Source organism: Centroberyx affinis, unplaced genomic scaffold (assembly GCF_046629955.1).
Source record: "Centroberyx affinis isolate AG114_WGS23_722 - 3 ecotype Tasmania unplaced genomic scaffold, CSIRO-AGI_Caff_v1 ptg001070l_1, whole genome shotgun sequence".
Taxonomy (NCBI): Eukaryota; Metazoa; Chordata; class Actinopteri; order Beryciformes; family Berycidae; genus Centroberyx; species Centroberyx affinis.
Window position 1 is genome coordinate 670,480 of NW_027279619.1, and position 27,134 is coordinate 697,613.

At 44.4% G+C, this 27,134-nt stretch overlaps 1 protein-coding gene across 1 annotated transcript; it reads right to left on the minus strand.

Moving 5' to 3' along the window:
* Positions 1-1,092: 1,092 nt before the first annotated feature.
* Positions 1,093-23,640, minus strand: LOC139647300 (GAS2-like protein 1). The gene is made up of 5 exons (XM_071523181.1): positions 22,406-23,640; positions 12,588-12,695; positions 9,447-9,543; positions 8,080-8,383; positions 1,093-6,319 (listed from the first exon to the last, which is right to left on the minus strand). The coding sequence occupies exons 1-5, from the start codon at positions 23,105-23,107 to the stop codon at positions 4,210-4,212; spliced, it is 3,321 nt and encodes a 1,106-aa protein (XP_071379282.1). The 5' UTR covers positions 23,108-23,640; the 3' UTR covers positions 1,093-4,209.
* Between the last annotated feature and the right edge of the window lie 3,494 nt (positions 23,641-27,134).

Consider the following 27,134-nt stretch of genomic DNA (forward strand, 5'->3'; position numbering starts at 1 on the left):
ATGGCCTTCGTCCCCTCCCACTTGATTTACTTCCGTCTTGCTTACCACTGAATAATCATAGCAAATACAGAAGTAACGAACGTCACCTTTCATTCAGAATAAATATGTTGTTGTAATGTACTTTATAGATTGACATTTGGGCCGTGAAATGGGCAAGTGGTTCAACTTCTGCGTGCTTCCATCGAAAATGTGTTTTTTTCTCCGGTATTTTCCAGAAATTCTACACCATTTCCCAAAGGTTATAGCTCTTATGTTTCTGATGACACGTCGTTGTACTAATTCAGAGACACAGGTTCAATGAGCTCTCAGATGGTTTGGGGAGTTACCCGATTACATGTAACGGGTATACAGTAATCAGATTACAAAAAATTGTAAAAGGGTAATTCTATACACAGTAATTATAGCCTACACATATATCTTCACTTCCCATTCTATGGGTTTTAGAGGTAAGGTAATTCAAATGTAACTACAAGTTATCAGATTACACTGATGAGAGTGAATAATCAAGTGGATTCCTACAGTTTATAACTTTAACCAAGTAATCATTAAACTGTAACAGATTACATTTTGAAAGAAATCTTCCCAAAACAGCGCAGATGTCAGGTGTCACAGGTGTCAGGATGTCCTACTCCAACACAGGGCAGGGTTCATAGTATGCAGTTTCAATCCATGTTTTATTTCATACTCAAAAACCCCTACAAAGAGATCATTGGGGTTTGGGCTATACCAGATTGGACAATCTAGATACCTAAAATCCTCCACACCAAATAAATACTCTATTAGAATAGGCTACAAGAAGGAAGTACATGACATTGTGCGTGAAGAATAACAGTGTATTATTCTCAATACTCACTTCCACATGCAAGCGCTGCTCTAAAAGGCCACAAGCCTACAAAGAATCCAAAGCCAGTTTCTGCTCAGTGACCCAGCTTGTCTACATCTTTCCCTGTTGTACTAAAAAATATGAGAAGAGAAAAAAAAAAGGAAATGCTCTGCTTGAAAAAAAAATGGATCAGAACAGACTCATAAACTTCAGAGGAAAATATTTATTACAACAACTTGACAGCATTTCATCTTCAAAAAATTGTGAGATATTGGTATTGCAGTATTGCTATTTAATGCATACAAATTCCACAATGTCAAGCACTTTGTACATTTAACTGAAGTTTTAGAGAAGATAACGAAGATAATATTAGCAAAAAAAAAAAAAAAAGGAAGAAAAGAAATTATTTCTGATGATGAACATTCAAATTTTGCTGACTGGGGGAGAGAGAGAGAGAGAGAGAGAGAGAGAGAAAGTGAGGTTCATGAAATTTACAAAGCTGTGCGGGACAAAGAACTAATTTAGAGAGGATAGTCACTCTCTAAGTGATTGATTACCCGATGTGATGGCATGATTACATGAAGTCACAGTTCACATAACTGGTCGATTTTTTTTTCAGACACCAGCTGATCATCATGCATAATGTTAAGTATTAAAATAAGCCATCATGGACAGACTAACTTTAATAACAACAATTCAAACTTTAGACAACTAGAAAACATGTTTGTGAAATTGATAATCAGCTGATTATTGGGTCAGTGTAGCCATGACAGTAATGATGCTAACATCAGAAATGATTCATGGCTGTGAAGAAGAGTCAGCATTACATCAAATTACTATATCTTTGAGTGTGGCAAGACAGTGCATACTTGTGGCGGTTGTTGTGTGTAGAATCAATCCAATCTTTATTAAAAACCTGTGACTTTCAAGTTAATTCGGCAACATTTCGAACTGATGTCTTCCCTTTACATTAGGTTGTAGGCAAAAACTTAAGAACCTGTGAAAGAATGGCATTTGTACATATTGGACCCCGTCTCCATTGGATTTTCCATAAACACTTACAGTTCACTTACAGTACTTGGGACACAGCTGTCACTTCAGACCGATGAGACTTCATTTCATAAATTAAATAAATAAGACCAACATGACTTCCTTCGTCACTTCTACCCTGTACATATATAGTATGTACATCGAAAGATATGCACACTCTTTATTTCTACCCCATTCACTGCAAACTCTCTTTTATAGTGTCAGTGCCCTGCAAAATGTTTTTATTTCTTTTTTTTTACTTTACGTTTTTTACTCTAACTGATGGGGATATTGTCCCCACAACATCTGTGGAAAATATTTCCTGACCATGGGATCAAGCCAAGAATGCATTGTCCAATCAATGTAAACCAAAATCATTGTAAAATATCAGAAATCCATAGTGTTTTTGGGACAATCAACCAATTGTTCTTAATTCACAAAAAAAAGTTGTTTTTATGGAGGTATGAGGCTTCTGCAGGACACTGACAATATAGTTCCCGCATTTACACCTTCAAAGATATTTTACAAAGTCCAAACCTGTTAAAAGCCAAAAACAGAAGTGGATGGACTCTTGCTCTTACATTGATAACAACTGTGCAAGAGTTTAACAATAGAACCTTAATATCCTTTACATTATCTATTATTCATGTGCTATTCCACATGCAGTCACTCAAGTCAAAACAACTCTTTCTCCATCACAGTTGACCTTACTATACCATCGTTATCGGCTCTACATCAATCAGTACAGGAAGATGTCAATCCAAGAATATGGAAGAAAGGAATTGCATTGTGCATCCAAGCTAGGTGTGCCAAGAAATCAAGGTTACTTTGTGTACAAAGCCAAACAAATTTTTCTTTAGCCACTAGATGTCACCATAGATTGTCATGTGACAGATTAATTGAAATCCATCTGTTCAGTAGGCTATATGGCTTCCCTTGGTTCAAAAGAAGAGAATAACTCTTATACTGATGTGACAGCCTAATAGGATTCAGAGGCAATAAATTATCTGTATGTGTATCATATGTACATCAAGTATTTGTTATATTCAAAATTGGCAATGCTCCCCACATTTTCCCACATTCCCACTCAAACTATCCATTTTCTATTTCCAGAAAACTGGTAATGATGGCAATGTAATGTTGCTCAATAGATCTCACTGATGTTGGGCAAAAACATTCAAAAACCTGCAAATACATTTTAAGGCAAAGGGAATTGTCAAGGCATTTCCAACACCAATATTGCATAGCTAAGGCAGCATAGAACTTAATACAGTGAATATGTACATTATATATTCAATTCCTGTTATATACACAATACCCACGTCTGTCTGTGAGTATACATATACATATGCACATGTACATGTATTTACACATTCATCCTCCTATGCATTTAATTTCTGCACATATATATTTAGTACTGAATTCCAGGGTACAGTATTGTTGGAGGAAGAACTCAACATTTCTGTTTCAGTGACAATGACAAATATAATTTTCACTGCTCCTCATAGTCTTACCCTTATTCCACATCGCAGAAGAAATAGAATTAAAATTATGTTTTACTGCATTCAAAAAGAATGTTAAAAACCTATAATACACTAAGCACTTACAAACAAACATCTTCTATCTGGACTACATTGATTGGTTGTGAGAAGGTGACATCATACAGTAACAACAGTAGACACTTTTATGGAGATTGGTAGTGTAGAATATGTAGTGTGTATTAAGTCAGAAAGATTATGGGGGTACCCATATGTCTATGTTACATATTAGACTATTGTAGATTTTCATATATTGAGCAAAAATTGCCATAAATCAAGACCCCCAATGCTGAGTGACAATGAACGATACCACAGTCATCCTACCAGTATTATGACTATCAAGGCAAGCAGTAATGCTGTGGCAAACCACAAGAGGGAGCCAATCCATCTGATTTGTTTCTAGTGTTCCACTAGGGTTACATCTTCAAGTCCCTGGCACTTCACCATGCCCTTCAGCGGGGCACATGGCAGCATATGTTCTCTCTCTATCTCTCTGCAGTTGCAGCAATCATGAGATTTTCACAAGTATATTGCAAAAGACACCTTATGACTGGCAAAAGCATCCCCATGCATTCATAAAAAGTAAAAGTAAAACTAGTATTACAGACCATTCATTTGGTAATAAATAATTTGGCTTGAGTGCAAAAAAATCATGGGAACCCCCTGCAGATATGAAGGGGCAAAACTAAGTGAAAAAAGAAGGAGTGTGTGACATGCAATGAAAACAGTCTATAGCCCGGTCTCCAGTCTTTTTTTTACATAGTAGTCAGCGTTCATATAACAACAGATCCCCCTTGTGTCATACCCATCAGCTTTGTGCTACATCCAGGCTTCAGTGTCCAGGCTCCCTGATTGTCCGGGGTAGGAGCATTCTTTGTTGCCCATGGCTGGGGAGCGTGGCTGTGGGTGGATCAGATCTGCGAAGGCCTGGTGCAGGCCCTTGCGTGAGGCTGGGTGGCCGTTAGAGTGGGGGCTCTGAGGGGAGAGTGGAGGGGTGTGGCAGGGGGAGCGGTTGTCGTGTGCCTGCAGATCTCTGTAGCTGACTGGGGTGGGGATACGTGAGGGGCTGTTGTCCGGCCTGTTGTCAGTGCGAGGCCTGATCCTGGATCTCAGCTTGAGTTTATAGATAGAGGATACTCGATCTGTCTTCTTCTGCCCTTTCGTTGACCGCAGCGCTTCTTCATCAGTGTCCCCGTTGGCCAGGGGCGAAGATGGTGGGGGAGAATCAGAATGAGATTCGCTCAGACTGAAGCACATGGAAGAGTTTTCACTAGAGGAGTCCTGGAAGGAGCAGTCCTCAGAGGGTGGCAGGGCCACAGGCGAGGGGCAGGCCTCTGGGGGAGGAAGGTCATCATTGGCATCACCATCCTCCAGGTCATAGGGTAGGTTTGGTTGATGATCCTCCAAAGGAACATCTCCCTCAGGCCCTGAGCCCCAGCCAAGCTGACCCTGCTGGCCCACCAGCACCCCTGTAGGAGGGCAACCTCCAAGGTCTCCATTCATATTCCTGGAGTTGAAAGCAGGTTGTGAGGGGACCTGATTCATCAATCTGGCTGACTCTGTGTCTCTAAGGTCAGGCAGGGTAGAGAGAGGTTCCCTCTCCTCAATGGAGCTAGAAATAGCTGGGAGTTTCTTGAGACCCCCTCCACGCTCCCCCCAGCGCTCAGGCTCTCCATGCCCACAGTTATGTGGTCCTCCTGAGCTGTGGCCATACAGTAAATTCAAGGGGTCCTCCAGTGAGAAGTGACGGGGATTAGTTCTCTTGGATTCCCTGAGGTCAGGCAGAGTTCCTATCTTTGCCCCTACGTTCAGGGAGGAGGTGGAAGAGTTGGAGGAGGAATAGGCAGAGTCAGTGACATTAGAATCAGTGGTGGCTGGCACTGTGTGTGTTCCAACCCCCTGCTTTGCGGGTGCAGATACGGCCACCTGCAGGGTAGCTCCCCCTGGGGCTCTACTAGGCCCTCCTCTGACCTGCTGTGTGTTGGCCAGGAACTCAGCCTCGAAACTGCGATAGAGGTCTTGCTCCTTTTGGGGGTCCAGTGTTGGCAGCATCTGGAAGCCAAAGCCTATTCCTTCCTCCTCTGGCTCTTGGCGCTCCAACCCAGACCAGTTCCTATGATGGCCTCGCCCAGCAGATCGAGGGCCGTGCGAGGTCCGAGGGGAGCGGGTACCATGGTGGTGAGAGTTGCGGGGAGAACGTCGGCCTCCTGAAGTGACTGGTGGCAATAGCCTGCTTTTCCCTACAGAGGGGGAGCGAGGAGCAGGAGGCCTGGGAGTGACTATTGTCTTCTTACTGGGGCTGCTGCAGTTGCTCTGGACCCCTTTAATAGGTGAGTTGGAGCATGAGGATGACTGCCTCCTGCTGAAACCACCACCTAGTCTGGGGGAGGATGGGGGCAGTTGTTTGGCCCGAAGGTCCTCGCGTCTGTCTGAGGGTGGGGGCTGGGGGTCTCTGTAGCAGGTAGTGGGCCCAGGGCTGGCATCGTTGGAGCGAGTACGGCTGGTTAACTTTCCCTGGCTGTGGGAACGGGGGGGCTGGAGCCTCCTGGGGCCTTCGTTTCCAAGGGAGCGCCCCCTCTCTGCACGGGAGGTCCGGGTCCCATCAGAGGGTGCTTGCGGGGGGTTAGGTTTGAGTATGGGAGCAAGCGTAGGACGTTCCCGAGAGTGGCTGCGCGCACGGGGCAGCGGGGGACGCAGAGCTGGGATCTGATTTCCAGCTCCAGGCCTCTCAATCACATGCTTCCCCTCCTTACGGTTGACAAGTAGGACTACCTCGTCACCAGAGCGACGTGAGGTGTTCCCCAGAGAGTACCGTCCCCCTCCTCCTCCTCCCACTCCTCCTCCTCCTCCTCCTCCCTTAGAGGAGGCTGTAGAGGAGTCACTGTCTCCAGATAGACGCCTTGTCACTGGCATCATTGTCTCCTTATTCCTGCAACAGAGGGAGGAGAAAAAGACTGTTACTTATGTATGTTTAAAATAATAACAAAAATTTTAATGTATGTAGGACATGATGCATACGTTTTTGGTGTTAGTATCGGCTGGTTGCTTGGCTATGTCTTGGAAGTGTGACAAAGGGGAAGAACCTGTTCACATGTCCCGTGAAGCAATAGGTTTTACAGCACCATATGGCCTCTGACTCAACTCTCATGGCAGTAACAGATTTACAGTAAATATCATCTGCCTTCAGTCCATGAGGTGACCTCTAATGTGTGACGTTCAGGATTTGTGAATACCTCCCAGCCTGCCACTACTGTGCATAGACAGTCTGACCAACCTAAGGCTTGGTGCTTCTTGGAACAGTGGGCAGTGACAGCCAGGGAGATTACAGGGAAGATGAGAACAAGTGGGGTCAGGATTATAGGTCCTGTAGATTTTCTAACCCCACACACAGCGCTGCCCTTCCCAAACACCACACCACTATACTGTCACGCACTAGTGGGACCCTCAGGTCCACCAGTATAATCAACTCCGCGAGTATCGGTTGTTTACTGAATTTTTTTTTACCAAATCTAGACATGCAGTAATGTAGTATGGTACAAAGAGAATTACTATGATACCCAGTAATACAAAGATACATAAAAGTAAAGTAATATCTAATTAGCAATTTACTCTAACTCTAAAGTCATCCTCAGAAATCAAATGTGTTTACACTCAGACATGGTGTTTTGTTTCCATGGAGCCCACCTGTTGACCTACTTCCCTAGTTAGGAGAGCTGTGAACAGTTGTCTAGGGATAGTTGTCAGATTAGGCTTTATCTAGTCTGGCGCACTTGACGGGGATGCCCCACCCACACAGGGTTAATTTGAAAGAGCTGTTGCCTTGACGTCTGGCCTGAGCCGTCGTTCAATGTGGAAAATGAGCCACACATTGGCTAGAAGCCAAAGTAAACCACCCCTCGCCTCGTAATTGTGTTAAACAATGGCGCCTCCAGACTGACGTATAGGGAAGGTATGTGACCAACTCAACTTTCTGCGGACCTCACGAGGAGTGCAGGCAGTTCTAATTCTCTTTATATCCCATAAAAAGAGCTATGTTGGCCTTAACATGCCAATACTCTGACTATCATTGATAAGCCACATCATAAGCATATCAGTGAAAAGAAATGTGTGTTTTCCTTTGCCATTGGCTTCACACTGACTCAGTTCATCAACTGTGTGCCATGGTAAAACAAGGGAAACAGAAGCTTGAGCAACAGAATCCCAGCCAAGTTCAGCCAGTCATTAGTGTAATTAACTGAACCAAAGCAGAGGAGGAGGAGAGAAGAGAGGGGAGAAAAGAGAGGGGAGAGAGGAAGGTGGAGCGGGCCAAGCGGTGTGTGTTGTAGCCACTAGGGGGTGCAGGAGAACGGCTGTGTGGGATGGACTTTATGAGGGCAATGTCACCTGAGATTAGAGAAATCTGCTCTGGTCTAATCTGTGGCTTCCTGCCCTGTGTATTTTGTGTGTATATGTGCATTTCTTTGTGTTTGTGTGTGTGTGTGTGTGTGTGTGTGTGTGTGTGTGTGTGTGTGTGTGTGTGTGTGTGTGTGTGTGTGTGTGTCTGTGTCTGTGTGCGTAAAAGAGCAAGCATTGAAAACCATTGAAATGCCGCCCGCCAGGCTGCTTGTGAGAGATTAATTTCTTATCATGATGACACACAGCGGCAGCACACACACTTATCCGCACACTTGCACAGACGTACACACTCACCTGAGAGGATTAAAGTGGCGGGGCTCTGAGCGGTCTCGTGGCGGCCGTGGGAGCAGAGTTCGTCCAGCGCTGGTGTCTGACTCGGTGTGGCCAGAAGGGTGCTGAGAGCGGCCAGGCCGCGTGGAGGAGGAGGGGGCACATGGGGCAGAGGGAGGCTCCAGGTTGCGCCTGTCAGGAAGTTTGTAGGGTGCAATGCCTTCATTGCGCCAGTGAGGACCTGGGCTAGTGGAGCGGGAAGAGTGTGCACTCGAGGACTTGCTCTGGCCACCCTGGCCACTGGCCTTAGCCTGGTGGTAACGGTGGGCTGGGGAGAAAAATGGTAACACGTGGTTAGGACAAACATATACCTAACATAGACAGACAGCCTGTGAAAACACCTGCAGCATCACAGAGGATAACAGTCATCAAGAGAGGTCCAGAAATAAATCACAGCTGACAACCATATCCATATCATTAAGCTTTTAGATAGTGACAGTGGATAACATACTGTATCTTAGGTTGCTACTTCCCTGAGGTAGGGAGATGGGGCCTTACTTGTGAAACTGGCCAATCAGAAACATGCTGATGATCCTGCCATTTTGGGAGAACAGTTATAGAACACAGAAGGCCCACTCCTATCAAGAGACTATCAGTATGTTGCTCATCATGGCCTCTGTTGGTTAGAAATGCAACACCAAATATGACTCCAGCTAGTGTCAGCTGTCCAATCCCAACAGTAGGCCCCTGACATCACCACTTTAGAAGAAATGTGTACCCATGGATAAGGAAGGACTATCAAACCCAGTGACCATTGGAAGTGTCACTGTGCTGCCTATTAAAGTGAGAGTAAACATTAACACTGATATGTTTATGGTTATGGTTATGGTTATGGCAGGTATCTAGTCCAGTTTATGAGGACTAACAAGTCTTTATGGTGGGTTAGGGTTAGTATTTGCACACTGGGACATGATCTTTAATCAGATAGTTGGGGGAAAGGTGGGATAGAATCTGGGTGACTACACATTCTCCATTTCAAAAGTGCATACTTTTTGCAGACCTATATTTCTTGGCTGGATATATAATAATTTTGATCAGGGTTCAATATGATATACGCTGATAGTTCATAATATGTGAAATGACAATGATTGTATAATTGCATAAATTGTATAGTCATACAAGTCATACAAGTCATACAAGTCATACGTCTAGTGGGACTGATTTTCCATGTATTTCCCAACATTGTGTGCTCCTAGCCTGAAGCATTGTACATTAGATGTGAATCAGCTCCTTGAAATCATAAATGTATTATGAATTATGAGATGCAACACCAAGACATAACAATGAAGTTGTTTTGTAAGGGGCTGGCAGGGAACAGGAAGTGACCTCACCAAATGCAGCGCAGCGACACGGGTCATGCTTGTCCAAATAATGTTCTAATGTGTCCCAGCCGCCCCCGACACGCACCATCACATGGGTGCGAAGAACCTGAAGGGGAAAGAGACAAACAAGGCTTTAATAGATAAACAGAAACTAACACACTCTTGCATGCACAAATAAAAAAATTATGCTGATGGCTAAACATTTTAATAAACTGCAATACCACACAGACTGCAGATCAAGTCAATGGATATGCAAATTCTACAAGTGGGGCAGCTTGCTGAGCGGTTGGCCTGCCCTCAGTGTTATGTAACAGTCCCATTAGCTGCACCCCTGCCTATGTCCCTGCCTCTCCCTCCCCCGCACCCCCTCTTTCTCCCACATCACCCCCAGCTGCTGCCATTATGAGCGCTGTTCATTGCCATGCCAACTCACAATTAAACGGAGAAGGGGAGAATAACAAAGAGCTGTAGCACCATGAAAGACACTCTTTTCTGGTCTCTCTCTCTGTCTCCCTGCCTCTCAGCTGGCTTCCCCATGTTTTCAGAGGGTGAATTAGCATGGTAACAACTTACCCCTCCGGTCCTCTCCTTGGCTCTGTGATTTCAGTTAACGGGGAGAGGAGCAGAGAGGAGAGGGGGCCTAGCTAACAATAACAGAAGACGTCGGTGGATACTGTATGCGACTTCCTACTCTCCGCTACTCTTTGAGGCACACACATCCACACGAAGAGCCTCTCTCCCTCCAGGCAGAAGCCGTCTTCACTGAAGCAGGACATTTTGCCTGACGTGACAGTCTCGTGGATGCGTCCCCTGCCCTGGGTTGTGTAATAGGGTCTGCCAGCCACATGTTTCAAAGGTTGTGCTGTGTCTCTGAGGGCAGGCAAGGCAAAGCCATAAGGATGCATCTGTGTGGGCTGGCACAGGGCTTATCTGCACCAAATCACATGTGGCATGGCCTCTCATCCCCAGGTCCCAGCCATGGAGAGAGAGAGGCCACAGACACAGATGATCAGAGGAACTGATATCGCACGTGCTACACTGCAGCATCAAAGTCTCACTCCACCTTCTATCCATTAAAGTCTCTGCCAATCCACTACAAGTCTCTTCATCCTCTGCCGTGCTCCCCTACTATATCAAGTCCGTCAAAACAGCTAATCTGCTTAACTCTATCAGACCTGAGAATATAAACTGCTTACTCTCCATTGCTCTGGCCTTATGTCAGTAACAGGTTTACTGTTAGTGTGACGGTACATGACCATCATGTGGCAGCTGTGAGGAGTCTGATAAGGCCGAGTAGGTTCTTAGGGACCAGTGCTACTCCAGATCTATGATCAGCTGCCTGATTTTGCAAACCACTGAAGGGGTATCACAGCCTTCCACCACTGTAGAGACCCAATCCCTGTTTCTATGGCAACAGCGAACAGAGACGTCTTGTCATCACGGCGGGGGCGGGCTGAACCAATTTCTCTCTAAATCTTGCTTGTAAGTTCTAAGATCAAGCTCATGGCTCATTTCAGCCGCTGTGCCTCGCGACTCAAGGCATCTCTTCCTCGCACCGGACCACCTCCCCGGGGACGAGGATGCCATCACCGCTCCCCTTCTGTTCATGCAGCCCTTTCCCCCACTCCCTCTCTCCACTCCATCCCCTCCTTCAGCCCAGGCTCCTTGTCAGAGCTTTGGCAGCTGAATAGGGGCTTGTTGGCTTTCAAGGTGGCCGCTAGCTTCCTCCCCTCAGATGAATAAGGGAAGCGTGTTGGCTGCTCTTGTAGCTGCTGGGGCATACACATAATCACTGTCATCCTCAGTAAGGAATAAGGAGAGGGCGGAGACCGTATGAAGGGGGCTAATCTGACAAGCCAAAGGCTCCCCAACACACACACACACACACACACACACACACGCAACTGCACCACAACCACGTTTAACATGGCTGTTCCTCACCAATTTAAACATGCAACATTACACTCTGTCTCACTGCTAATCACACTAAGGTCAGTGCACAGGACATTTACTTATTTTTTAGAAGTACATGCATAGTTTATTTCTTCTGACAGATGGACATACTGACATCCAAGAAATTAAAAAAAGCAGTTTTGTCTCAGGTTTTGCAGTCAGGGGTGTGCCAAACATTTCAACATGTAGCATGTACCACATCTTCTTGTCTGGACAGAGCGGTGCCTCCCAAAGTGTGGAAATATTGACATTATTGATGGTGAGACAGACCTATCCTGTAAATGCAGACGATTTGGAATGGCATCCTGTGAGTCCATTAATCAAGCTGAGGTACATGAAAGGTAAGTGAAACCGAATCGATCCCCGGTATCCACCGGCCTTCCTGCCCAGTCCTGGGAGGTCCAGTGGCAACTCTTAGGACTGAAACTGAGACAAAGAGTCTAGTAGAAACAGGCTGCAGCCAAGATAAGGGCCCGCACAGGAAATGACCCAAAGCTCTATTTGTGTCTCACTGGGAGACGGCAGGGAACCAAAAGCCAAAGTAGTGCGCTGGGTGTGGGCCAGATGAAGGGAGCTTGTAAACACCAACAGGAGAGAGAGAGAGAAATCACTACGCTCTTATATATACTGTTTAGTTCACGAGGCTTTGATGCAACCAAGCATCTGAATGATCTGTCTGTTGCTGCATGACCTTGTTTTCATTCTTCTTGTATCAACATGTGATGCTATCTGCCAACACTGCATGCTTCCTTTGATACCATGCAATCAATGCAGGCCTCACAGTTTTGTGTACTATGTGGCACAAATTAGTTGCACAGACACATGCAGATGAACTAGTAGTTTGAGTTTTGGCTTACGTTTTATAGTTAGTATAGTAAGTTTGGTAGTTGTTTTGAACAGTTCAGATTTTAATTCAGAATTTAAAATTTAAAGACTGGAATATACAGTGATATAAAATTTAAGCATTTTTGAGACAATAAAATCAATTTTTCAGTGTGAAGTAGTTTTTCCCAGCACTGCCTATGAACAAGTACTGTATTTGACTTTCAAAGCAGAAGAGCAGCTTGTGCAAAACATCTTGATTTTAACATTATTTGCATTTCAATACATGCATCTAGTGAGCTATACCTATTATCTATGAACACAGATCATTTGTTTTGATGTGATAGTTTGTTGTGTTTCATGGCGAGGACATACCCTTATGAAGATCAGCGCACTGGAATCTCCCACTTTGTACTTCCCCTCCGACACCTTGGTCATGGGAAACTGAGCTGGACAGGAACACTGGCCAAGAATCTCTCGCACCTGAAACAAAACAGGCTGGTTTAACAGCTAGAACAGAGGAACATGACACAGCGTCTGAGAGGAGCAAGAGGAAGCTACAGTACCCACGCTGCGACCCCTTCCTGTTCCTCACTTCAATTCCCTCATATGACGTCATGTTTACTCATATATTTGTAGCCGTGACCAAACCTCCTCTGGACCTGAGCGCTATGTGTCAGCAACACAATGACTCCATTTTATAGTGTGAGAAATGAGCAGCCTTGGCTGTCTGTGTGCTTGAGGGCGTGTGTGTGTGTGTGTGTGTGTGTGTCATCTTCCTGCCAACTTTTCTCTCCAAGCACCTACTGGGTGATAGAGTGCCCCACCTCTCTCTCTCCCTTCCCACACAAAAAGCATTGCCTCATCTCCCAAGAACACTTTGGTAACGTGTCATTAAAGCACAACCAAAAAGCGCAATCAAACTCAAAATGCATATGTTGACATGCTAATGAATGCTCTTTCTCTTTCTCTTTCTCTCTCTCTCTCTCTCTCTCTAGGCCTTTACATGACATTGTTTCTGGTGGCAATACTATAAGATGAGGGGAGAGAGTTCAAAAACCAGACTGGCGGTGATGTCAGCAGGCCTGCGGTGCCAGATGGGTTTTGAATTGAGAGAGTCAGAGCTGGTGCCCTTGCTGTGGTGTGGTTGGGGGTGCTTATTAGGCACTGGAGTCAGACAGAACTGCAGGGTGGAGCGAGAGCCGCCTGCGTTGCGTAGGCCCCGGCTCTCGCGGGATTGGACAACTTTGATGTTTTTCTTGGCGTCTCTCTCAGACAAAGGCGTGTGCACACTTGTCGACCGAGAGACCGGGAGCAGCAAAAGGAGAAAAGCCAAGCAACACAGTGGACAGAGAGGCAAGCACAGGAGGAGAAGAAGAACTGCTTCATACATGTGTGTAGGAAAACATGTGCACATGTGCGGTACTGCAAGGGCAGCCATTACAAAGGGCAGGAACGTGTTTCTGTGATAGCTACGTCATCAAATGACATGTCACAGGGAACTTTCAGGTTTTGAGCCCCAACCCTGTGGCTGTGTACAGTGCTGTACATGTACCGGGCTCAAAGGACTGGCCTGTGGTGTGTGTGTGTGTGTGTGTGTGTGTGTGGGGATTGGACAGCCTGGCCTCGAATGCCTAGATTATGGCGTATTCAGAAGATTAAGGAGGGACCTTGTTATTTTCTTGAAATAGCACCCTTCTTTATGTCCCACACTAATTAAAGAGGAGGGTGGAATCAGTGCTAAGTCTCAGCATCTCACCTGCCTCTCTGTTCTCCCTCTCACCTGCCTCCATCCACCTTTCTTTCCTGCTCTCCCTCACCTGCCTTTTCATCTATCAGCCTTCATTGTCCAGCCTGTGTATTTACAGTAACATACTATCACACCAGACCTATACTGGTCTTTGCTTTCTTTGTTTTGCTGACATTTCCACCCCCCACCCCCCTCTCTCTCTCTTTCTCTCCATCAGTCTCCACTCTGTCCCTCAGTCTTTCTTTCTGTCAGTAGGTGGACAAGCCCTCTTTGGAAAACCCCCAGCTAGTGAGTTAATGGAAAGATCACCATGGCAACAGACACACATAGCCTTACCCTTCCCTTTTTAACTGTACAGTTTGCTTTCTTTTTTCATTTTTACTTTAGCAAAGCCTTTCAGTCCTCTCTCCTTAAAGCCCCAGAACACCTCCCCCAGAGACATCCAGCTGAGGTCATGCGTTTTCTTCCAGAAGGAAGGTAAAACACCACTGTGTACGCTTTGTCTCATGACATACTGAGCAGGATACAAAGCTAAACCGTGAAGTGTCTTTATGATAAGCTAATCAATGTCATCAGTGAGCTCTGAAGTATTTACTTTGTAGAACCTTTGACATGGAAAGTGTGCATTTCCCACGTCTTCACTGAATCAACAAAGGACACACACAGACAGAAATACACACATCATCACACATACCAGCAAGAGCCAGAATTGGAACAGTACAAGGGGAGGAGAAAGGCAAGGTCACGCAGGAAACATGCGGAAGTGGAACTGGAATACAGCAAAAAAGGATGAATTATGGATGCGTGCTGGTCACATGGGAGACGTTTTCACCAAGAGCTGCAGATGTTTGAGAGGGAGACAGAGAGAGAAACTACAAAAACAACTGCAACTCGACAATCCGCAGCACGCCCCTATACTGGAATCTACTGTATCTATCTCATGATCGGAATGCAGAGACGTGTTTGCAAGAATTGCATGAAACGCAATTGCCTTGATCATTTATATTAATGAGACTACTGTGAAATTCCCTTTGACCTGACCTGCTGGGTCTGTCTCCAAGCAGATTATATTTACAGAACATATAGATATATGTTTGCTGTCTGATAGCTCAGACCACATCGTATCTGTTCAGTGTGAGTCAACAGAGCTAGAGGATAATCATAATCTCTCCATTCCTTTCCTTCCTGACCTGAACCATCTGAAGGGCCATTCATGGAAGAGATAACGCCAAATTGAGGTTTGTCCGAACTCTGGGGATGCACATACTCAGGAAATGGGAGTGGGAAAGATGTTTAGGTTCTATTCCCAATTAGCTTTAATGATTTGCAATGTGGAACGACACAGGCTGCAGTACGGCATGCCTGGGCGGTATACTGCATCTTAACAGTATGAACACACACAAAGGAATGCACATGAGTTGTCAATATTTTTCCACTCCAACAAATTTACAATTAAAAAAAACCTTTAAAATTTGGATTTCATTTTCGACCACAGCATAAAGAGTGGATAATCAGTATGAAGAAGAACCAGTCTGAATTGATTGGTCTATATAATAGAGTCATGAGCTTTACATAAAATATAATTTGTATTTAAAGGCAATTTGTATCAAACACTGTTGTGCTGGGAAAATTCAGAAAAATATTATTATATTTTGAGGACCAGTGCTCTGGTTCTTCAACTTTTTCAGCCTCGGACTCAAATGTAATAAATTTGCTCAAGGACCAAGGTCCATTTGAACATATTTCTCATCATGTGAGAACCCACCATCTAAGGCCTTAACCCATGGTTTGCTGTATTGCATTCTTCAAACATAGGTGTGCTGGCCTGCTGTAAGCTGCTCATTTTATGATTGTTATGGAGAAGATAACTATTGCCAAACTTCAACAATAAAAACTGAACATTGCAACAATTCACTCCACAGGAATTCACATATTAGGCGTTCCCAGGATTGAACTTCTGCTCCTGAGAGACAATTGTAGGGATTGTATGACATAACACATACTTTCAAGGCTGAGGAAAAATGAGATACATACATACTAGGTGAACTATATGAAATGGTAGAACAAGACTCTTCTTTTAGTTTATCTGCTCAGCCTGAGGGTCTCTAGTCATGACTGGAATCTTCACAAGACAAAACAACCGTAGCATCAGATAAGCAGAGATTCTTGGAAACCAGGCCACAGGGGGCGCCTGCTTGGCAGGGAGGGGGATTTTTGGAAGTTGAGGTTATTACTCCACCACCCACAACTAAGGATTTCTAGAGCCTGTGGACAAATACTGAAAACAGCTACATATCAGAGCCTGTTCTCCAATCAAACCACTGACCTGACAGCCTGCACAGAAGACTGGAACTACATCACGGAAAAACATGCAACAACCACTGCTCAAATTAATCCCTTAAGTGATTTGAGGTTTGCAGGAAAATGATCATCAAAATGAATGAATGAATGAATTCTAATTATGTTGAATTTATGGAGAACAGTAAGTGCTGTTGGGCTTGTATCCTGAGGGGACGAATTGAGTGATAATGCAAATACAAGCATTAAAACTCAGGCATGCTGGACCAACAGGCTAGACCAGTAGAGACTAGTAGGAAAAACAAGAGTTGAACTCTCTGCTCGAGTAAACGCCTTAGGGAGAGGTGGTGTATGTGGGTTAATGCCAGTAACCTTCCATTGGGAGAGAGGATATAGTAAATAATGGCTATACTTTTGCATTGAAATTAAATGAAGAATGTAATAATTGTTTCATAACATGCCTTTATATCCTTGGATGTGCAACCTGTACAAAAGCAATGTGCTGCAGCTTGTAGATGTTGCACAGCTCTGTATTTTTACCATGGTGAAATGGGTTTGTACTTGCTCCAGGCCAGGTTCCATCTACAGTTCAAGGAAACCGCTCCCTGAAAATCGATGCCTATCTTCTGGCCACATGACAAACAGCCCACTGGGGGACGGGGAGGATACAGAAAACCCATGGAAATCAAATACTGTAATGAGAATAAAGTCATTGATATTTGTCTCCTTCAGTCAAATAGTAATGTAATCACTCATTGCAGGAAGTTAAATCACAGGCCAGAGTCTACCTAATTTGCCAGTTTGTTTGATGAGGCTGCAACGCACTCAGCACTCCTCCCTGTATCACTGCAGTGTGACAGCTGTCACAGGGCCAAGGTCACATCAGTTGATGGCCCGCGAGGGACTCTCCTCTCATCCTGACAGTCTACACCTGAGACCAGTCTGGAGAGTCCGCAGGCAGGTATAGAAAATAACCAGACTACTCACACAGACACAATATTCAAAGCCTATTAAGATAAACACACAGTTGAATGATAATCATGCACACGATCATGCTGGTTGCACGGTAGATATCACCACACACTGAAATAAAGAAATAAAGCGGGCAATATGCAAAGTGTGGAGTCAGCTCTTTCCACATGAATGCTGCTGCATGGAAAAGGGTGAGGAGTGAGATCTGTGCTGTACTGGCACTGTACAAAGCCTACTAGGCAAAAAAATGTAACCTTTAAATGACTAAACCGTTAGAATTCAGCCTGCACTATATTTTACCTCCATATTATAAACACTTTGAGGGGTGCGTAAGACACAAGAAGCATAAACACTGAAGGATGCCATGCTCTCTCAACAAAGCGTATGAGTCTGACCCAACGCAAGCCACGATGACCTACTTTTCCCTTTCACTCTCTCTCTCCCTCTCTCTCTCACACTCACACATACTGTAGCTCACTCACAGTTCTCTCCCACCCTCTCTCAGAGTAAAATCTATTCCAGTCGGGTTTAGCAGAGTGTACAGTAAAGGCACTCTAGGCATGCTATCTGTTGTCTTCTCCCCCTTTTTTTCCTGAATACATGAATTGAACCATAAGGCTAATGGAGCAGAGGGTCCATATAGGCATATTGTGCACATGCTCTCTCTCTCTCCTCCTCTCCTCTGCTGGTGTCTGACACTGTTACGGTCTCCATCCAAAGCCATCAGTCTATCTTAGTGTGAGATGACTGCCTTTGATTACATTACTGTCAACAGTGACAGTCTATCAGTCTACCCCCCCCCCCCCCCCCCCCTTCAGTGCCACCAACAAGGCATACATACTGCTCTGCTCTTTGCTTTATCATCTCCAAGGGAAAGAGGTGGGGGATGGGAAAAGGGGGCCCACACATATATGAACTATGAACAAGGGCTGAATGTTAAAGCCTGGGGTGAGAGGAGACATGAACCAGTTTATATGAGTGAATAGGAAGAAAGAAAGATGGGCAATGAAGGAAGCCTATAATGGTGCACTCTCAGGCTATAAAGCTCCTATGGTCTGCCGTTATTGTCTTTGGGTTTGCATGTGCGAATACAAAGTGTATAGATGTCTATGCATGCAGCAAGCATGTGAACAATGTGGGTGTGCATTAAGGGAATCAGTACGTGTAATTTTAATTATTATAGGGGTATGTCAGTATGTAAGGCTATGCGTTTTGACAAAGATAACTATCCCCAGGGCCTAATTGCTCTCCATGTTCACTGATGAGAGAACAACATAAATTGCAAGACCGAGAAAATATACAAAAGGTTATTTGTGTAGGTGGCTGGCCATGTTCCATTGCCTTTGGCTACTGGCAATATATAGGAAAATATGGAATCAGTCTGATATCACTATCATAATCTGTAGGTAGAGATGAAATGTCTGAGAAAATCCCCTAATGCAAAGGATAAACACTATGTGGGGATATATGAACGCGAACCAGCTGCTGTCAGTACCGCTCCTATGAAAATGCCTCTCCAGGAGTGGGAAAATGGAACAGTCAGACTTACATTATCAATGAGTCAAACTGAGACACTAAGGACGTAGTGACACCAGTCAGTCACTTCCTCAACTTAGAGTGGAAAGGCAAAACGTCTGGGAGATGAGTAAGAACATAGTGGCGGGACATGTGGAGACGCAAGGTTGGGTATTTACCTAAGGGCTTATGGTAACCAGGAAAGCAAACAGAGGAACTGAACTGCCACTTGTCACTTGATACACTTCAGCTTTTCCTAAGATAGGACACCTACTGTACATGGGGATCCGGCACACCTGTTAGATAAGCTACCTGCAGCAGAGCAGGTGGCCTGAGCAGCTGGCCTCTCAAACTGTTATTGAATCATATCATATGTTGGTAAACTGTGGTTTGATTATGACTTCTTTTTATTCTGAAAACCTTATTAGCATAACTTGAGTCTGTGAAATTCACAAGACAAGTGTGTTGAGGACAAATAGTAAATAGTGATTTCTGGTGATACACATTTACTATGATTCTTGAACAGCCAGATGTCCTTACTAGAGAGAGTTGTGCTTAAGATGATGCTGTCTAAACAGAGAATGTTACTACAGTCATTATAGTAATGACATGTAATCCTGTTATCACCACTCTTTTATTTTCTTGTTGAACTCAACGGGAAGATTAGTTTGATGGCACCACACTACTAAAGGAACAATGTTTAGCATAAGGAACAATAGCAAGAGGATGATAGTTTTGACCTTATTTGCTTGTTCTGGGACTGAACACTCAGTCAATCACTGAGCCAAAAATCTATATCACACCATGCTGCCAAAGCTAAAAAGCTCAGCGAGATACACTGAGCTGCACATGAATCAAATGCCCAAAATAAATATTTAAATAGTCCAGAATTCAACACTTGCGTTTAACAATTAGTGATTCTGAAGGTGTTTTTCAACCTACAGAAGATGGACTGCAACATAACATACTTGGTGGTCACACATGAACTGTACAGCTCACATGTTCAACTAAAAATTTGACTGGATAATCAGAGAGGCCAGATCAACAATCGCAGTTTTATAGAGAAAATCTGATGACTGAATGGGAGCCAAAGGATCACAGCATTTCTGTTTGTTCACAAGCATCTGAATCTGCTGTGCACATCTCTCTGGGAGTGAGAGGTATGGTATTTAATTGATAATACGGCCTTCAAATAATGTCTTTAATAATGACATTTTATCAATGATGTTATGGGATATGAATAGGGAGAGAGGTCCTGAATAGGTTGATAAATTATGTATTTCAAAAACACTTCATTTAAAAGCTGACTCAAAGTAAAACTGTCTCTGTCTCCTAAACCGAACGCTGATATTTTTTTCCGGCCTCTATCATGTAGCTTAATGCTTTTTTTCTCTCAGAGAAGTCATTAAGACAGAGGAAGAGCCAAAACATCCCGTCCTGACACGCAACCCATCCTGGATGATGCAGGAAAGCAGCGCTGCCTGCATGTGCACTAGACACACAGCCTGGTCTCACAGCTGTGGACCGATGAAAATATCACTAAGCCCTTTAACTTTCTTCTTCTCCCTCCCTTTCGGACACTCGTGGCGACTAGCAATGAGGTTTCCAGTAATTACGAGACACTAATCTCTTGTAAGGCTACTACATTAGATAGAAATACAGAGGAATACGCACAAGTATATTGCAGACTATTGACTAAGGTCATGAAGGACATAAAGGCCTAATGCCTTGCAGCAAGAAACTGCTTCAGTGGCCAATTCATCAAAAATATAAAAATCTGGATTTCCTTGTCAACACACCACAGCTCAGGAAATTGGGTGGCAGTGACTACTTTAAGTGGAACTATGTCCCACACAGGATATGAGCCAAAACAAATGGGGAATTAAAAATAGCATATAAACCACAGTATGGATCAAAAAGAGCTGAGGTCATTAGACAGGATGTGTTAGTATTGAAGCATACAGCAGCACAGTAATATTGTATTGTTTTGGTATTGCAGCCTCTAGTCTTAGTACCTTACTGGTCTCTTACTCGAGGACACTCATGTTGCTGACGTGGGCTTTTTCTGTGTGGGGGTGCAGAGCAAGCAATTTATTCAGGTAGACAGGGAGAGTGGAAGAGATTTTATTCACCAAGGAGACATGGTGACTGAGAGTGCCACTTCTTAAATGGGTCAAAGCCAGTCAAATATCTCTGTCATTCACTGTCCCTAAGACAAGACAAGACTGTGTGTGTGTGTGTGTGTGTGTGTGTGTGTGTGTGCTGGAGGGGCGTGTCAGCCGGGGCGACAGAAGAGTAGAGACAGGAATACACGTCGCAGTTTTCCAGTGAGCTTTTGTCCTGAAATGTCTCTGTATGGAAGTTCATCACTCAGCCTGGATAATCCTCGGCTCACAGTCATATGAGTGAGTATTTGGAGTCAGACAGCCTGGGTACAGCGCACCTCCTCCTCCACTTGCTCTCCTATTTCTGTCTACAGAGGTCACACAATAATTGCTCTGCTCCGCTGCCTGACCAGCATGAGTGTGACTGTCGGCTGTCTCCCCTCCTCACTCTTCCCTCCCCCTTGTCTATCCCTCACATCTCTGGTGTGAAAGGCCGACATTGTTCTCACTCTTCTCATCGACACTCAAATATTAACTCTTCCGCACTCATAACCCAAGCACGTGTTCTGCTCGTCTAAATCTGCCCATTTAGTTTTGCTCTAACAATATCTCTTTCATCCTTACACGCTTATGGCTGCCAGGCCATGGCTGGGCTCAGCCGGTTTAACGGGACGGTTGACAGGGGTTGATGGTTCAAATTCCACAGCATAGGAAATGATTTAGAACCAAACTGCCAAAAGGGACTTGTTCTCATTGTTGTGTAGCATTTTAGTAGTGTTGGTACTGGAGTTACAGAGCTACTGCACAGATGAGGATCTTTTTTGGGAGCACTATATTGTATTAAATGTTCTTGATGGACTATTTGCAACAGGTGTGACAAAGATATCTTGTGAGAACTGAAAGAAACATTTGCATCTCTGTTAACCTCTTGTAGGGGCCGAACTGACATTCACTGGCTGAGTCTGCCTGTGACTTTTCAGAGCTAGAGTGTGAGAGAATGTGAGGAATTGGGTGTCAAACACACACTGACCCTACAGGTGAAGAAGAATTTAACTGAACTCACTCAGCCACACACACATATGCATGCACGCACACTCCACAGTCTGTAAGGCCCCTGTCTTCTTCATAACATTGACATGATGTTTTCAGAGAGGGTGCTTGACTTTTGGCACAGCTCTGTGTTTTACTGTGGGAGAGCATCCTCAGAGATAGGTCTTCTCTCAACTGCTTCGTATTATTTAGCATCAGATCTATTAAAGCTCTATTAAAGCAGACTGGTTTCCTAACAAGTTTAAGCATGGAAGCATGGAATTCCAACAATGTATTTCCAAACTGTGCAAAGAGGGTTAAAATTATGTAAAAATTGAGCTGCAGGAATATTACTACATGTCAATTTGCATCAAACATAGCCTACCTTGTAATGCAGTATGATGGTACAGTTTTAGGGCCTGTTTTGCATTCCAGTGGCGCCACTTAAGCTTAGTTCACTGCTCTAATATGATGATGCTAAAATACAGTGGGCTGTGTTTTTGTCTTTTCATCGTGCAACTCACCAACTCATCCAAATTTCGCATGTCACATAAAACTCTTTTCTGCTGCCAGATGAATGGGGCTGGATCAGGTTCATCCTCCACACTTTCACTGATCTCCTTCCGACTGAAACACCTGCTGGGCGGGCTCTGCTCTCCTGGCTCCCCCGGCTCCACCGCATCCCGCAGGTTCTCTTGGTCCCGGATCTCCTCTTCGATCTCCTCCTCCAGTTGGATCAACATGGGGGCCAACATGCCAAACTTGGCCCCACGACGCGCCACCTCAAGGAGGCAGAGAACAAAGTTCTTCTCGTTGCATCTTTCCACCAAGTCGTTGGTCTCAAACATCAGGACGTCCTTGATCCAGAGCTCCTGTCTACACCAGCCGATGAAATTGGACACATTATCCCGTGCCAAAAACGATCCAGGGACAACGTTGCGCGACTGAAAGACAACATCTTTGCTTGGCACCTTCATGGACTGTGCAGCCTCCGGGTATTCCAGCTGGAAGTCCAGCGCAGCGCGGTTCACATTGTTGGCGTGCCGACACAGAGCACAGCCAGTCTCCAGCCCATCCATAAAGGTGTCCGCAGTAATATCTAGGTCATACAGGGTGTTCAGCCACTCGGCCAGATCCTCCTTCATGGCATACAGGTATTCTTCACTGGATTTAAAGGGCCGGATACTCTTGGAGGCGGCAGACTGGATGTTGCTCTGATCAGCCATATTGTCGGATTATGTATCGATACAGTCTACTTAATAATTCCAGATTGTCTCATTGCACAACTGCCCTCCAAAGCCTCATCCGCAAAATACAGCGAAATAACCGTGTTGACGCACCCATGCCAATTGGATGGTGCGCTATCTCAATGCAGCTTCTTGAAGCAAGGCTTTGTATCGTCAGAGGCGCATATCGGGATGCGGGGCGGCCGTGGCGCATGGATGCGTTTTCCGGATGTCTCTGCGAAACCCGTTTCCTTTAATGAGCGCATCGCCGGCTCCCAGAGTGAGAACGGTATCGGAACGGTCCGGGACGCTGAAACACACCCATGCGTAGGCCAATTATTCCATCTGGTAGCCGGTGGATCCTCGCACCCACAAAAATCCACGTGTTACCATGTCTGTCGGTGGGAATCAATCAAATCACTTCAGCTCCTTATCGATGAAATCACGACCATTGACCAGTGGCGGCATATCGCTCCCCAGTTCATCGTTCCCTACAAATAGGCTCAGCCCATGTTGCGCCGCCTCTTGCACTGAATATGTTGACCTGCTGTAGCTTAGACTAGCAGAGCGACTCGGTGGCACATCCCATTATAAGGGATAAACGCTCGGCAGAAGGGGAAAAACTTAACCCCATGTTCCCCGTTTACCGACAGACCATATAGCCTATTATTTCCAGGCCTAATTCCCTAACATAGTAAGGTAATAATCGTAAAATCATTTTAGAAGGATATAAATAGAACAAGTATAAACTCCGGTAGGCCTAATATTATAAATCAAGGATGTATTAGAGGGCAAAGCTCAGTTTGCGCACCAATCGTTATGACATAAATTAATATAGCCTATCACAGAAAAAGCATAAATATATGTATTGATTTGTGTGGTTGTGTTGCCTTATCACTCACCAGCTGGAGGTCATAATTTACCCACCTTTTTATTTACCACCACATCAATGATTATAGTGACACCACGGCAGATACACACACCAATAAATACGACCTCCATAAACTCACTAGGCTATGAGTACCACAGACAAACTGTGTGTCCCTATAAGGAATATTAGGCTATAGTAACACAAGTAGGTTTCATCTTCACAAAAACGAATGGATTTCTAATGGACCTGTGACATATAACGTGACATATAAAGCCTGTGGCTCAACATCATAGTACAGGGAATAAGACCAACTTCCTGCTAGACCGCATATCCTACACAGGTGATTAAATGACAAGATGAATAAGACACGCTCGCATGTCAGTGAAGTTTTAACTACCTTGTCGAAAAGTCAATATTCCGATGAATGCGTGGCTACCGGTTTGTAGATGGCATTGCACAAAACAAAGATGTCACACCTGTAGGAGGACAGGGCCACTCAGGCCTGAGACAATAGGGCATTAGGGATTAAAATGAGAAGATAGACAGTGAGAGAGATATGGATGGACACTATGAAAACACCCTTATCCAGTCTACCCAAGCAGGCCTTAAAGTGTGAGACAAAGTTGCCCATTCAAGAGCGCATGATCTAGGCTACTGTATGCATGATAGAAAAATGGATCTTTGTCACGCACAAGACAACCAGGGACGTTGCTAGTGCAGGGGAGGACTACTTTTAGGGCGGCCCACACTGGATGGGGCCCCTAAGACAGGGGAGACTAGACAATTAGACTATTTTAGGGTGGTGCCTTAGTATGTAGCATTAGTATGTAGATGTATTGTTGCTTTTGCAGTGTTAACTCAGGGAAATAGTCTAAAATTTGTTGAATTCTCTCTCTTCTGTATTGTTTCCAAAGCCAAAACACGTGAAGAAATCATTGGGACAGTGTTCTTGGTGGTCTGAGGGCTTAACACAAGGTTACAACCTTTGTTTACCCTATGTTTGGATAATTTATCAACATTTGTGTAAAATAAACCTGAAGTTCAGGTTACAATGGAATGAGGAGGTTTTGAAAACCTCAGGCCAACTTGTTTAGGGCTTTAAAAGAATCTTTTCCACCAAGTCATTTCCCTTCCCTGTAACAGCCTTTTAAATCTTGTACTCTTCCACTCTATTGGAGCTGCTCATGAACTGCTCTAATGTGCAATTGTTTGAATTTCAGCAGGCCCGCTGCCAAGAGGGGAAGGCTTGTTTTCATTTAAAAAGAGGCATGTGTCTGTTTAAGAAAGAGAGTGAGGAAGGGAGGGAGGGCGGAAGACAGAGAGAGAGAGAGAGAGAGAGAGAGAGAGAGAGAGAAGGTGGGGGTCGATGAGATCATTTTCTGGGTCTGGATGAATCAGCTTTTCTGTGTCAGTATGAGAGAGAGAGAGGGAGAGGGAGAGAGAGAGAGCACGAGAGCGAGAGAGAGAAATCAGCACTCTATTAATCCAACATGAGCAACTGGCCACAGCAAATGGAGACCACTTAAAGATGTCAGCTGTGACTGTGTTTCCCGAAGGGGCTTTAACTTACAGGGGCTTCAGTGGAAAAAAAACAGAGGAGATAGGAGGTTTGGGTAGCACATCAATGCCAAGACTGTGTGAAGTTAGACTAATGTACAGTGTTAGGTGTTCCATGAACAAAAAAATGACCTACTGGCCACTTTTTGGGGCCTGAACCTGGGTCCTTTGGGTGAAAGGCAATTGCTCTACTCACTATGTCAATATGATTCAGCTTCATGTTTTTTTCCAGACTAGCACAGAAACATAAAGACATGAAGAATACTGTATTAATTTCGAGTGCCTTACAATTGCCCTCTTCCACGACAAAGCAGATGCTGAGAAGTCTGACACAAACCTTTAAAGAAGACAATGCGAAGGATGCAACCTTCAATGTCACAGATTAGTTCAACAGAAATTTAAGCAGGATTATAGTGGTAACCCTATAGGTGTATAAAAATAAGTACTTTGCAAGAGACGGATGACCATCAAAGGGCTGTAACAACGCCTTAATAGCCATATGTTTAACAGATGCTTGAATGAAACATGCCAAGTGTTGACATCTGTGATTAATAACATTCCTTCATTCAACTTGATTGCCTTAAAGGGGAATACTGCTGTATTTAAGAAATTATTCCTATGGTCTAGGACAGTCCATTCGATTTTCTATTCAATTTGTGAACATGAACTATTCTCTCCCAAAGCCAGAAACCAGAGTACTAAGGCCCGAGCCTGTAATGCTGTTATGATGGGAAAGGGAAATATGTTAAAGGTCACTGTGACTTTCTGGCAACAAGGTATCTTTTATGGTTTAGAACTGATGCCAGATCAGCAAGATCATTCTGCATTTCAGTCTCAGTTGTCTAGTATCTGGTTATAAGTTACCCATATTCACAATTATTTCACTGTTGTGGTTGGCGGCGTTATGAATTCTTTAAGGTTTCCCCTTTAAGCCAGCTTCATCCATTTTGAAAACATTTTATAAATGGCAGAGAATACTTTATCATCATTGCCGACATACTAAGGCATTTACGACAGAACACTGATATGTCTTTGGTTGCATTGGCTAATTCGAAAGTAAAGCCCTGAAGACAGCTACAGCAGTTATTCAGCCTTTTTCAGTCTTGCCTGTGAAACAGCTTGTAAACAGCGCCACCTTGAGGCCACTTACTAGACCAACTGAGCCGAGTACAGGGCTCAAATACCAGCATCCGTAATACTGAATCCAATACAAATCAGGCTTGCTTTATCCTACTAGGGGAAAGAAAAAGTTTTGTACTTTTGGGAGTGATCAGTCAACCAGAGCAGAGGAATGCACTGGCTTTTGCAAAGCGGACAGCACTACTGACTACTGTGGATCACCAACTACTCTCCTCAAGTGACCAAGTGGTCTGGATGGACCAACCTGGGAACCAACCGCTATCATCTCTGGAGATACTAAAACACTGGTGTGCTACATTGCTGTCAGGTGAAAATTATATCTCCAAAATGTCAACTTTTCAGGAACTACGAAAACAGCCTTGTTTTAGCTTGATCACTTGATCATTTTTTACTTTATCCTGTGGATTTTCTTTTAGTTTCATAAAGCCTAAGAGGTCGGAGACATTTTCTCAACCCAGA